This window comes from Coloeus monedula (genome assembly GCF_965178545.1).
Source record: "Coloeus monedula genome assembly, chromosome: 2".
Taxonomy (NCBI): domain Eukaryota; kingdom Metazoa; phylum Chordata; class Aves; order Passeriformes; family Corvidae; genus Coloeus; species Coloeus monedula.
Window position 1 is genome coordinate 40,304,641 of NC_138782.1, and position 12,565 is coordinate 40,317,205.

General features: G+C 48.1%; 1 protein-coding gene across 6 annotated transcripts in view; it reads right to left on the reverse strand.

The window, feature by feature from the left end:
* Window positions 1–317: 317 nt before the first annotated feature.
* The window catches only part of XPO5 (exportin 5), a 29,006-nt gene continuing 16,758 nt past the window's right edge, over window positions 318–12,565 (reverse strand). For all 6 annotated transcript variants that reach the window (XM_082303218.1, XM_082303219.1, XM_082303217.1 and 3 more), the window contains 12 exons: window positions 8,856–8,956; window positions 7,672–7,768; window positions 7,004–7,140; window positions 6,314–6,411; window positions 5,818–5,864; window positions 5,528–5,622; window positions 4,608–4,670; window positions 4,039–4,121; window positions 3,204–3,311; window positions 2,886–3,023; window positions 2,557–2,721; window positions 318–1,998 (listed from right to left, as the gene is read on the reverse strand). In XM_082303218.1, the coding sequence (XP_082159344.1) occupies window positions 1,858–1,998; window positions 2,557–2,721; window positions 2,886–3,023; window positions 3,204–3,311; window positions 4,039–4,121; window positions 4,608–4,670; window positions 5,528–5,622; window positions 5,818–5,864; window positions 6,314–6,411; window positions 7,004–7,140; window positions 7,672–7,768; window positions 8,856–8,956 (1,273 nt within the window). In that variant the 3' untranslated portion in view covers window positions 318–1,857. The remainder of the gene's footprint in view (window positions 1,999–2,556; window positions 2,722–2,885; window positions 3,024–3,203; window positions 3,312–4,038; window positions 4,122–4,607; window positions 4,671–5,527; window positions 5,623–5,817; window positions 5,865–6,313; window positions 6,412–7,003; window positions 7,141–7,671; window positions 7,769–8,855; window positions 8,957–12,565) is intronic.

The window sequence follows — 12,565 nt, forward strand, 5'->3', positions numbered from 1 at the left end:
TGGAATAACCTACAGGTTTTGCTTTGGCTACACATACCACTCAAGCTGTAAGCTGGGACCTAGAATTAATATAAAATAGCAGTAAGTGACATATAAATACTTTAAAAATGCAATTTCCCCCTCACCTAATTAAACTATGGAGTCTGGAATGGTTCATCCCCTCCCTGACAGTGTATTGATGACCAGCAGAGGTGCTCCCTTTTTGGTAGCTGGAATAAGGAATGCTGAGCAATCTCCAGGCAGGCAATCTGGCCAGAACAAAGACCTCAGATCTTACTGAAACAGATAAAAGAATAAAAATGAAACAGGACACCATGTATATGAAACTGGAATAGCTTTACTGACATTCAGGTGTAACACAACCAGTTCAGAGACAGCTTCGGATTTAAACATTCCTACAAAAAAGGTTTAAAATCCATTTTACAAAAACCCCTTGTGTCTAGCATGAAGTCACAGAATGTTAAAAATATCACAACACAATAAATACACCCAGCCTTTGCTAGAGCCAGGAGCCATGTTAGCTCAGAGGTTAAAAAAGTTTGAGGCCAGGAAGAAAGAGAAGGGTGCTGGTGGAACAGCAGGGGCAGGAGGGTGAGTGGATGCCCAAGGCCTGCTCTTCCTATCTGCACTCCCACGCCTCCCAGCCCCAGCCTTTTTGTCCAGTCTGTCTATGTGGAGACACCACTTCTCCATCTACCACAGTTTATTACTTGTTCTGTCTTCTGGATGGCAAAACTGCCAGCTAGCTCTGGACAGACCCTCCCAGCTCCTGTGCTAACACTAGGATAGATTGTGTGAACTATTTGTCATGTAATAAGAACCAGCTTTGCAGACTGGAGTGGCTTAACCTAAAACCCAGTTTCTGACCTGGCTCCCCCTTGTAAACTGCAGTATAAAGCCCACCCCCTCCTGCCCCACCATGCAATTCTCTGAGGAGTACCAGACTGGGTAAAAACAGGGGCTACTGTCACCTCCACTGCCACAGGGCAAGGAGATCCCTTTTGGATTTCAGGTGCTTCAGGTATTGGTCCAGATTTTACTTACCCTGCGCTGGCCACATTCTAGTCTACAGGGCATGGTAAAATGAAAAAAAAAAATTAAAAAAAAAATCTGTCCTGCTCCCCCTGAGAGATGTCCAAGAAAGGCTGGCACAAAGTAAAAGCCTTCCATTTGGCTCTGGGTAGAACAAGCTGTGTGATCATATCTATACATATATATGTATATATATGACAGTGTCTGCCTCTTTCTAGAGAGCAGTTGCACCTTAGAAAGGCTGATCTCACAGGAGATCCTAGAGCACTGCTAGGCTTCCTGGCACGCAGCCCTCAGCCCAAGGCTCAGCATCCTGGAGGGAAACGGATTCAGCAGAATACCAGTCCACTAGGGACAAGTGCTGATAAGCATGACAGGAGTGTCCAATGTGTTCCCTACAAAGCCTGGCTACTAGCACCCAGAGGAAGATTAGGGTAGCCTCTTTTCACATGGCACACTACTCTGCCTTTTGCATTAATCCTAAACCCCAAGGTACGAAGAGGTGGAGCAAGAGTGACCCGAGGCTACAAGATGATCAGGCTTTACCCTAAAGAGATCTATGGACTCGGCTCCCACCTTGCAGAGAAGCAGAGGTCTAAAGATGCTTATCCAATGGAGGAGAAGGAGTCAGGGGAAAAGCTTAGTATTGACTGGTTCAAATGCCACCGCAGGCCCCATCCCAGTGTATGGAACGGGGACAGGACCCGTAAGGGGCTTTATTCAGACGAACGCTTGTGAAGGTGGTGACAAGGAGAATCTAATGTGCTTACTATGAGGAGAGACAAAATATAAGGTAGGGGAGGAGATGGTTGCAGCATCCCAGGCTCAGGGTTCAAAGAGTACATTGAAGCCCTCTCCATCCTCATTTTCTAGCACATCTGTCTCCAATGATGGCTTCACTTTTTTGAAGAGAGATGGAAGGTTCCGGATATGAACCTCCTTGCGGAACTGCTCCCCGATGGGCTTCTGCAGAGGACAGACAGGCAGGCATCAGTCATTACTGTCTTCATACCCCCACTCAGCTCAGGGGCAGCTTGCTTGCACATCAGAGGCAGACCCCCAGGTTCTGAGCAATCCCTAGGCCTGGACCCTGTGCTTGCATTTTGAGGAATTTCAGGCCTGGGCTTTCCCAAGCGCCAGGGCACTGAGGTAACCACCAGAATACCAGCTCCCCAGCTTCTAATTCAAGGCTCCACCACCACCATCCTCACAGAGGTCCAGTGCCCACCCAGCAGCTTCAATCAAACATTTTAACACCCGGTTTCCCTGGGCAGCCTTGTGCAAGGTACTCCCTGCCTCTCGGTGAGAGGCCATTGCTGGAGGGGCTGCTCAGTCTGTCCTGCCAGCCTTGCTGGACCTCCAGGGTGAAGAGGAGGAAGAACAAGGTGAAGAACAAACACCAAGAATACACTGCAACAGCCTCCCAGCTGGGAAGGGGAGTGGTTGGTAAGGGACAGGCAGGGTGGCCACCCCATCACTTCTACAGCACACAGGTGTGAAATTTTCCTCCAGGATATCACTTACCCCAATGCAACCTGAGATGAGGCGCTTGAAGTGATCCTTCCGGCGCTTGTCTGCCACTTTCTGCAGTGTTGGGTTGAGAAGCTTTGAATCAAACTGCTCCAAAGAGTCCAGCTGGATGTCTGGGATCTGCTCCATCACTGCCTTCAGCTCAGCATAGCGAGGGCGCTGCACGGAGAAGTACGATTAACACAGCTCTGCTAGAGGAACTGCCTTGCCCTCCTTGGGGGCCATTAGCTCCTCTGCCCCTACTCATTGAGCATGGGATTAGTTTTCGCCATTCCCCTCACATTCCTCAACCTCACATTTGGACAAAGAACAGAATTTCTCACCAAGGCCTCGTAGATCTGGAAAGCCAGGTGGACGAGAGCTGCCATGCAGCCATCGTGCTGTCCATGTACCTGCAAGCCCTTCAGCACACTTGTGAAAAACCAGGACACAGCATCGGGAAGGAGGTTTCCTGGAAGCACCTGGGGAAGAGGCACTGTCAGCACTGAAGCAAGATACTGGTACATAACCACCTTTCTGCAACAGCCTGCTCTTCCTGAGGGAAAAGGTGCCCAGAGGTGAAGCAGCCACGCTTCTCACAACATTCAGAGCTTCCTCTTCCAACCCTGCCAGAACAAATCCCTTCTTCCTCCCAGAGGTACCTGTTTGAGCAGTGGCCAGCAAAGCTGTGTTGTGGTTCTTTGGCACGACAAGGTGTCCTTCCAGGAGAGGGATGTGTAGGCAGTGATCAGCACTGCAGTGCAAACATCCTGAAAAGGAGTCAGAGAGAAAAACCAGTCAGAGGAGCTATTTCCTACTTCCAGCATTCAAACCTGATGGGAGCCAAGATGCAATCCAGAGAATCTGCAGGAGCTTCTGAGAATCCTGCATGTCACTGTTGCTCCAGTGGAAGGTGTTCACCCAGTGTGCAGCATCATAACCATGAGAGACCAGTGTTAAGTTAACCTGCTCCCTTAATCTCCCTGGGAAAGGCCCTGGAGCACTCACGGACTTCCCTCAGCTGCTACTCTCAAGTCACTGCAAAAGCTTCTACAAGAGCTTCTGAGGCATCCACAGCAGACAGTACAGAAATATCAGGATAAAGGTACTCTGCACAGTGGGTGGTATTAGCACTGTGGCTCCTGTACCAGGTCAGGCAGATTTTACATAGAAGAAAAAGCTGGATGAAGTTCTTCCTCATGAAGACTGGAGCCCAGGATGAAGGCAGAGCCAGGGAGCACCCTGGGGGCCGAATGCCCAGGGCCTCTTCCCCAGAGCAGCTGAAGCTCTGTAGCTGTATTTTATATTGGATCCCAACCCCCATTTGCTTTGTGGCTTCTGCAAGGCCCTTCCAAGCCATGCACATTGCCAAGAGGTGATTCTCACATGGGAAACGCTACAGCAGCCTAGGTCTCTGCAGCAGTGTCTGGCTGCAGAGCAGACAAGTGTGACAAAGAGTACAGAGAAAGGATGGTGGCAGTCAGAGTACACACTCACCTCTTGCTTCATCAGACACTTGCCGAGCTCGGTGAGCTCTGCATTGGCAGGGGGAGTCACCTCCGTGGCCATCGCCTCATCATCTGCAGAGCAAAGGCAGCACTGTCAATGAGGCCTCCCAAGGACTGAGGGGGACATGGGGAGGCTGCAGGAACTAAGCTGGGAGCCAGGAGACAGCACACAGAATCAGTGTCCTGGCATAGCTTACCCTGAACATCTCTTTTCAAGCAAAAAGCACCCACCCTTTGTAGGGCAGGAAGGGCATGCAACTGGCTACCTTCAGTTCTTGGGAAACTGTGCACATCCCCCTCTTCTCCTCAGCTTAAGAACCTTAAGAACCAGTTGCTCCAAGATGCCACCTGTGAACCCTACAGCACATTAGTTTTCAGGCTAGACTGGGTTTTTCTGTGGCCCCCAGACACACGGAGCAGGACAGAGCTGAAGGCTTCTTACCAAACCAATACCCCTCACACAGAACTTCCAACATCAGCCCAGCCTCCCCCTCAAGAACCAGGAAAAGTGCTTGTGTACACCAAGGGCAGGAAAGGCAAAAGTAGGCATTTACTCACCATCTCCATCTACAGCAGCAGTAGTGTTCTGTTCAACACCTTTCTTAGAAACACAGCAAACAGCTGCAAAAACAGTTGCAGGTCAGAGGAGCAGAAAAGGGAAGATGTTACTGCAAAACATGCAGAGATTATCCTATAGACTCTGATGGGCTCACAGCTCCTTCAAGCTCCCCCAGCTCTTACAGCGAATCTGAAGAATCAGAAAGCCCAGTATAAAAGCCCAATACCGCACTACCTGGAAGGCTCTAACACCCCACCCACGGCACTTTCCCACAGTGGAACCTGCTGCACAGTGGCTGCTTCAAACTATTGAGAACCAGGAATGTGCAAAATCATCTGAAGCCCATAAGCCAAGAAGAACACTGATTTAAAGCAAAAAGGCCAATCGAGAAAGGAGATAGAAAATTGAGATCTGTAATCTCTATGTGGAATCAATTTCCCCAGCCTCCCTGCACAAAGCCATGCTGACAAAAAAATGATGTCGGAGAAGGGGAACACAAGGGAGACTGCTTTGGGGGAGGGACTCTTCCCTTATGTCTGGTTAGAGACATGGCAACTACCAGCAACAAAACTGATCTGTGCCTGGCTTGTCCACAAATCCATGTCCCATACTAGGTTCCAAAGCACAGAATGGGAGAACCCAATTCCCTGTAGGACTGGATTCCTACAGGAACAGTACCAAAACCATGGAGCCCTAAAAGCTCACAAAAGGAAGAAACTCTCTTCTGAAGGTTTAAAATGATCTCTTACTAGGTTTTAGCTAAGATTTTGGCAGAGCTGTCTCACACCTGCCTTCTCAGGGTTATGTTAAATACTACTGACCATTACAATTAAGTTCTACTGCACACTGGGAATTCCTGTTGTCCTCTCCAGGGAAAACTTCCCAAATATCTCAGGAGACCTAGCCTGATTTCACTTACTGGCGAGATCCATGACTTCTCGAGTCAGCAGCCTGACCAGCTGTTCCTCAAGCATCTCCTGAGACTCGGGGTTGTCATCTGCAGCATCATCCTCACTGAGGAGAACAGGTTTTAGTTTGAAGGGAGCCAATGCCTTCAAGTACCCCCTCTGCCCAAACACAGGGAATGAGTCACCAGTGTGTTTTCCAGCCCTTGCTAGCAGGGCTGTTCCTGGGCAAAGGGCCATGTAGAAGACCCAACCTCCATCCCATTCCCCACTTCCCCCTTCATACCAAGGGATGGAAGCTTACCAGAGCATGCTTCGCTGGTTGATCACCTGCCATTTCTGGGACAACCTCTGTACAAGACAAAAGGAAAGACTCAATCTGGACACAATGCAAGGAAACCCAAGCAATAGCTGCTGGCAGAAGCAAAAGAGCATTAAACAGAGCTCTCACACCAAGACCCATTTTGAATGGCAGGAGAACTGCTACCAACTGTGCTGGAATGAGCTGTCATGAAAATGAGAGGACACAAGGAAAAAAAAAAAACCAAACTCCAAAATTCTCAGGGCTGCAGTTTGAGGAGATTGTGTCTGCAGGTTTGAAATCACAGCAAAGGGTGCTGTGCAACAGCCAGGGTTCAATGCACCTCAAAAGCCCTCCCTGAACATCATCAAAATCATTAAGCATCAAGGCCCTTTTCTCTGCTGGCTCTGTAGAGACAGACATTCCCAAATGTTGCTGCCAGCTGCTGCAGGGAGCCTGGGCTGTCAAGCAACTGGCATCAAAGAAGCTGTTTTCTTACCATGTGTAGATAGGTGAAGAGTGGTCCCAGCATGGGGCAGACAAGGGTTTCGTAGTATTCTGAGGGGCAGGAAAGTACCAAGGGCTTCACAAACACACCTGCACAGACCAGTTAAGGAAGAGATCCAACACATAAGGCCAGCTGCAAGGGAGGCTGCAGGAGAGTGCCCAAGCCAGCCCATTCCACCGGGAGGCCAAGGGACAAGCACCTGGAAACCCACCTTCTCACAGCCCTGAATTAACAAGTGGCATCCCTATACAGCAAGAACATGAGTTATTCAGCTCTTTCTCCTGGCAGTTCAGCTGAGAAAGCTAAGGGTGCTTAGCACCCATTTCCTAGCTGTGAGACTGAATGTCCAGCCCTGGAAAGTAGGTTGGGAAACCCACATGATCTCCCAGAGAAGCACATCCTAATGTCAAGCTCCTCACCATTCAAGCCCCCTTGCCCCTCGGAAGGCACTGCTGACCTCTCACAGTGCCTCCAGAACCACACAAATCCCTTGCATTTCTTCTGACCCCATGCACTGCTGTTTCTGTTTGTGCCCTCCTAGGCTCACACCTCGTCCACACCAGGTGCATTCCTGTTTGTTTACCTCCTCAATCACCCTTCTTTGTCTTGGCCATACTGAAAACAATGCAGGATTTCAATTTATGTGTTCTGAGCCTCCCTGAGACAGTGATGGAAGGATACGGAGCATGGGACGCAGTCTGTAATCAGGAATGTTGTTGAGGTTGTTGAAAGCAGAGCTGAGGAGCTGGGTGGCGAGACCCTCAACAGTGTAGAAATCCTGTTGCATGGAGGGGCCTGCATTTCCCAGGATGTGAAAACTTCAACAAAAAACAAGTCAGTTACAAGTCTGCTAGATATCAAGAACCATGTCACTGCTCTGCAAAGGCTACAAGTTCTACCATCTTGAGATTACATAGCTGTCACATTCCTAAACAAATACTATAGAGGACTTTTAGCACAGCACCTCTTTTTTTTCTGGGATACCTGCAGACGGACAATGAATTAAGCATTTAAGCACTACAAGTTACTTTCAAGTGCTGGTGTACCCTGACACATAATGAGAAGTGGCAAGAGACAAACTAGATCAGGCTATCAGGTAAGTGCTCCAATCTGACTACCTAATTGTGGAAGAACTAAAAGCAGATCCCCATTTTGAGGTACTTTTTCCAGACTGTTCCATGTCTGTGTGACAGGTTACAACCACTGAATATAAGCCACCACTGCAGCTTGTACTTGGATATTACAGAATACAGCTCACATCAGAAGTCTAAAGGAAGTCAGGACCCCACAGTAACCTGCTGCTCCAGCTGTGCAATGCTGGATTGTGGTGAGAGATCTGGTGCTCTTACCAGTTGTCGTAGAGGGTACAAAAGAAGCCCTGCATCCTTTCTAAGACTGTTTTGTAAACAGGGGAGTCATAAAGCTCCAACAAAGGCTGAGGGAGACCTGTGGGAAGGAATAAGCTTCAGTTACATTAATTCAAGAGCACGGTGCACCTTCAGAGCATGCTGGGCAGGCGCCAGCCAGCTTGATGGCATCAAGGGAAGCTCTTGGCAAGAGCCAAATGGGAAGAGGTGCAGCAACCCTGGGGCAGAAACCCCCCTTAGAGGTCAGCCAAGTTCAGGTTCATTGCACCCTGAGCAGAGGTGTTTCTACTGAGGTTGTAGCCACCTCATTTCTCCAAAGCAGAACTTACTTGAGCTATCAGAACCCAGTCAGCAGCAAAGCTCACATTTGTTGCAGCCCCTCTAATAGCTCATCCCTTCAGGTTTGTATTCTCTGCCAGGACACAAGCTACTGTTGAACTATGATATTAAAAAGTTTAGAGCAGAGATCAAGGCCCTGCTGCTTTATGTGCAGGGGTTCACAGACAGAGAGTTTAAAGTCACAGAGAACAGGTAAAGGAAGCATGTCCTCATTTTACAGAGGAAATGGAGAAAGAAAGACAAAGCAACTTCCCCAAAATATTTCACTGTTTGTCAGAACCTGAAATTAAACCTCAATTTCCAAAGTCATGATCCACACTTTATCTACAAGGCCACCCACTCCTGCTTGGCTGGAAAGGCTTCTGTGTTCATAATCTCAAACCTGTTTTAAGAAGGTTCCAAAGGCCTCTTTCTAATACGCTGTCTAGAAACAAATGCCAGGGCCACACTGCACAACTTGGCTCTTGCCCTTCAGGACAGGTCTCTGCACCAGCAGTCAGGGCTCCTGCTGTGCACTAATTCTGCTCAAAGGCAGACAATTACAGCACTCTGCAGCCTGAAATGCCATGTTGCAGAGACCACCACCCAGATGGGATAAGCAGTTTGGTAGGGTACCCTTCACTTCATGCAGAAGAAACCAATGTGTCTGAGACCAATAACTTACTTAACACCTTAGTTTCAGCATGTTCAACTCACAGCTGAGCTGCAAATACTATGAAGAAGGTGGTCCTCCAGCCCTGTTTCACTTCCACTGTTACAGACAGATCATGAACTCAAATACCTCTAAGAATCTGCCCACACATTCCTCCCGAAGAGAAGCCTCTTACCTAGAATGGCATTCTTCTCCACCTCCAGCATGTCCAAGGCCTTTGCAAATGTATCCCCCAGCCTAGCCACCATCTCTGGCATGTAGAGGTTGTTGTGAGTCCTGAAACAGAAGAGCACTTGGTTTATACTCACGTAAGTCAATTCCTTTTTGCCCTTGATAGTGGGATCCTCTCCTTCAGCTTGTGGACAACTCTTCTGAGGCAGATGATGAGGAAGGTGAGACCAAGCACGTGTGCATGGGATCCCCCTTCCACACCTGCAAAAATACTGGGGAAGCTGACCCAACAGAGACATGGAGTGACTCCACCTCATGTCCTGAATCTCCTGGCTGCCCCTTCCACTTATTTCAGTTCATCCCACCCGTTGCAAGCACTGGCAGTAAAAACTCCCAGCAATTCTCCAGATGATGCTGGGAACAACTTACTAGCTTGGCCAAAGGGATCAGAGAATGTATTTTTAAAACTGACAAGACATGGATTCTGTCATTGCAAAAGATCTTCTGCACCTAAGGCCCCTGAAGAGGGAGGGGCTTGTTTCAGCTCCAAAATACACGCACTGCCCATCAGGGATGGGTCACAGTCCCCAGAATGGCAGGTGGCATTGGAGGGACTCTAGTGAGAACATCCGTCCGATCAGATGTTACTCATGGCAGGCACATGCGCCCCCTGGACAACACATCCAGCTGGGAACAACTCTGCATCATAGGAGGTGGCCACTGTCAGCTCTCTGCAAGGGACACCAATTCAGCCATGGGTGGCTGGTTCTTTCCATCCAGGCCAAAATGGGTCCCCTCTCTTAGCTGGGGTACTGACACTCAGAGCTGGACTCGGCAGGGGTGTCTCTCTCACCTACCTCTCTCCTTTGAGACCTCAGACCTCCACTCTGGGTGTCGCCAGCTGCACACAGCACAAATCCTGCAGCCTCCTCCAAAACTGCAATGCCATTGTACCTGCTGCTAGAGGTGATCAAGGGCAACTCAGTATCTTCCCCTCGAGCAGCATTTCCCAAAGCAGGGGGTACATGGGAATGGCTGGGGGAAGGGAGTGTGGACAAACCTAAGGATGTTCTCCAGAGTCTCAGCTTTCACTCATGTATTAATGATTGGTTTTGGTTTTTTTTTTTAAGGTCCATGTTCACAATTCTGGCAACCCTGATGCAGTGATGTCTGCCTGCATTTGCAGAAAGCTCCAAAACTGCAACTATCCTGTTTCTCTCTGCAAGTGTTAAATACTTCCCTGCTCACTGCACGTGAGGAAGGCAAGTATGTGAACTTCATAAGAAAGAGCTACACAAATGTCTACTTAATGACTCATACTCTCATTCTGGGCTGGATCTAACACCATGCAACAGGCCTCAAAGGGGCACAAGCTGATTCTACTTTGCCAAGAAGGGCCAGGTAACAGCCCAGCTTCTACTCAGATTTGTTTAATGTTGCCCCACTGACTCAAAAAGCTGTACATTTCTGCTTGAGGCTATCCTGAAACCCAGCTACTAAAATAATCTCTTGTATGTTTCCTGCCCTTTCCATGCCAACTTTGGCTTTGCCTCATGCTGGGCAGAAAGTCAGTGGGGCAACCCAAGGACTGTGGAATTGCAAAGGTGAACCCTGAAATCCCACTTGCACTAACTCCAGCAGGATGGGCCAGACAGTCATATGCTGAAGATGTGGTCATGGTCCTTAGATGTTTTGTTGGAGTCCTTGAAGCATTTTCTTAAGTCTGAGAGTTGGGAGGCAGATGTTCATTTACAGGCCAAGTTCTCTTAACACTTTAGCAAGTTCCCAGTGGGAATGGAGAGAAGAAAATGGCCAACCGCCTACTTCCCACAGGAGTTAAAAAGGCATCCAACAGCTCTCATATATGATGATGTAGCCCCTTGGCATATTCCAGCAGAGACTATCAGCACTCCTGGGCACCCTACACAAAGGAATGCATGGTAAAACTAATCTCAAGAGACATTTATGCTTGAGAAAAGACAAGCAAAGGATATGGCAGGAATTGGGGGATTTTCAGTGATGGTCATGGCTCTGCTAGAAAGAGTATCTGATGCCTAGACAGAAGGGCTTGTAAACCAGAAGATGAGTCCTTTAGGACAGTCCATGACTGAAGAATCTTTTTCCAAAGCAGGAGCTGTCTACAATGAAAATGCCTACAGCATCCATGTCTACCCAAGAATTCTTTCACCAGCATTAATGCTTTGGCAATGTCAGCATCTCGTCATCAGGAGTTCCAAAAAAGCCTTTGTCTAAGCAAAGCATTTGCAGAGCCTGAGCATTTAATTTGTAACAAAACATGAGCAAATCCCAGCACAATAAAGGCTCTGCACCAATCAGGTCATGCAGCTACTGACTGCAGAAATGCACCAAGGTGGCTGAAAATCATGATTTAGGTTTAAATTCAGGAGTGAACATTTTAAGCCAGAAGCTAGAAAACACCTAAATGAAATGAGGTACTACAGAGGACAGGAGAATCATTACTCTAAAAGCTGCAAGCAATGATTAATAAAGCAACCTCAATACAATTCCATAAACACAGCTACCAACACAAATACAGGCAGGCACAGTAAAATGCTACTCAAAACTACCTTATTTTTCCATTAACTGGACTACCTCATTCTTCTCAGTTCTTTGATCCCAGCCATGACCTACCTCCAAGCTACTTACCACCCTGGCAAAGGCCCAATGGCTTAACAGCTTCACTGCTTGTCTGCTAACACAGCAGCAGAATGCCACACACTATCCCAGAGAGCAGCAGACCCACCTGCTCAGCCTGCAAAACCCCCTTTTTTAGCACACTGGTGCCTGTCTTGGTGCTCAGTTCGGCTGCTCAGCAAGATCCACACTGCTGCTACTTGCAGATCTGCTCACACAAAAACCAGCACAGCCTGCAGGACTTCCACATCTCTGTCCCACATAAGCACATGGGCAACACTGGATGTTGCTTATCCCTACAGAGAGCTGCCTAATGGCATCCATCCCTAAGTAGTAATGCAACAACAATGTTCCTGAAGGCATCCTCAACACAGGCAGCTTTCCTGCCAGGCAGCCTTCCTCACAGCCCCATATTATCTGCCTGCTGACAGGCTGCTACAGATTCCATATTCTCCTGTGTGATCCATATTAACGAGGGCCTGAGGGAGACAAGCAAGGAAAAGGCACCTGAAGTCAAGCAAAGAAGGAGTTCCTTCCTCCTAGCACAAGATCCAGCTTTGCCAAAAAGACATAAGCACCATCAACACTTGCACTGAACAACTGTGAGCTTGCAGTTGTCAAAGAGGCCTACATATCCAGCAGCAGCAATGGAAAAATATGAAGCATGAAGATCTACTCTTCTTAATACATCATTCATTAGTTCTTGTTGGAGCATTCAGCCTTAAGAAAAGCCCAGATACCTCTGAGTGAAGTACAGGTTTCTCCATGTATGTTACTACCATGTACTCAGAAAATATTTCAGTCTGCAGGTGAGATGTGTGAACAACACAAATGCACTATCTCAATAAAAAAGCCCAAACCAGCCATGAAGCCTCTTCTTCTACATACTGGATATGGAACATAGCTCATGGGTTTTCTTGGAGGTGGTAAACAGCCAGGCACAGAGTTTCTGCTTCTTCACAGAAGTGAAGTAGTGACAGAAGTTGGATGACAGTTTCCCTAGCTTGTTGTAACAGAGACCCCACTTGATTTTACTAAAAATGCACAACTTCTGGTAGG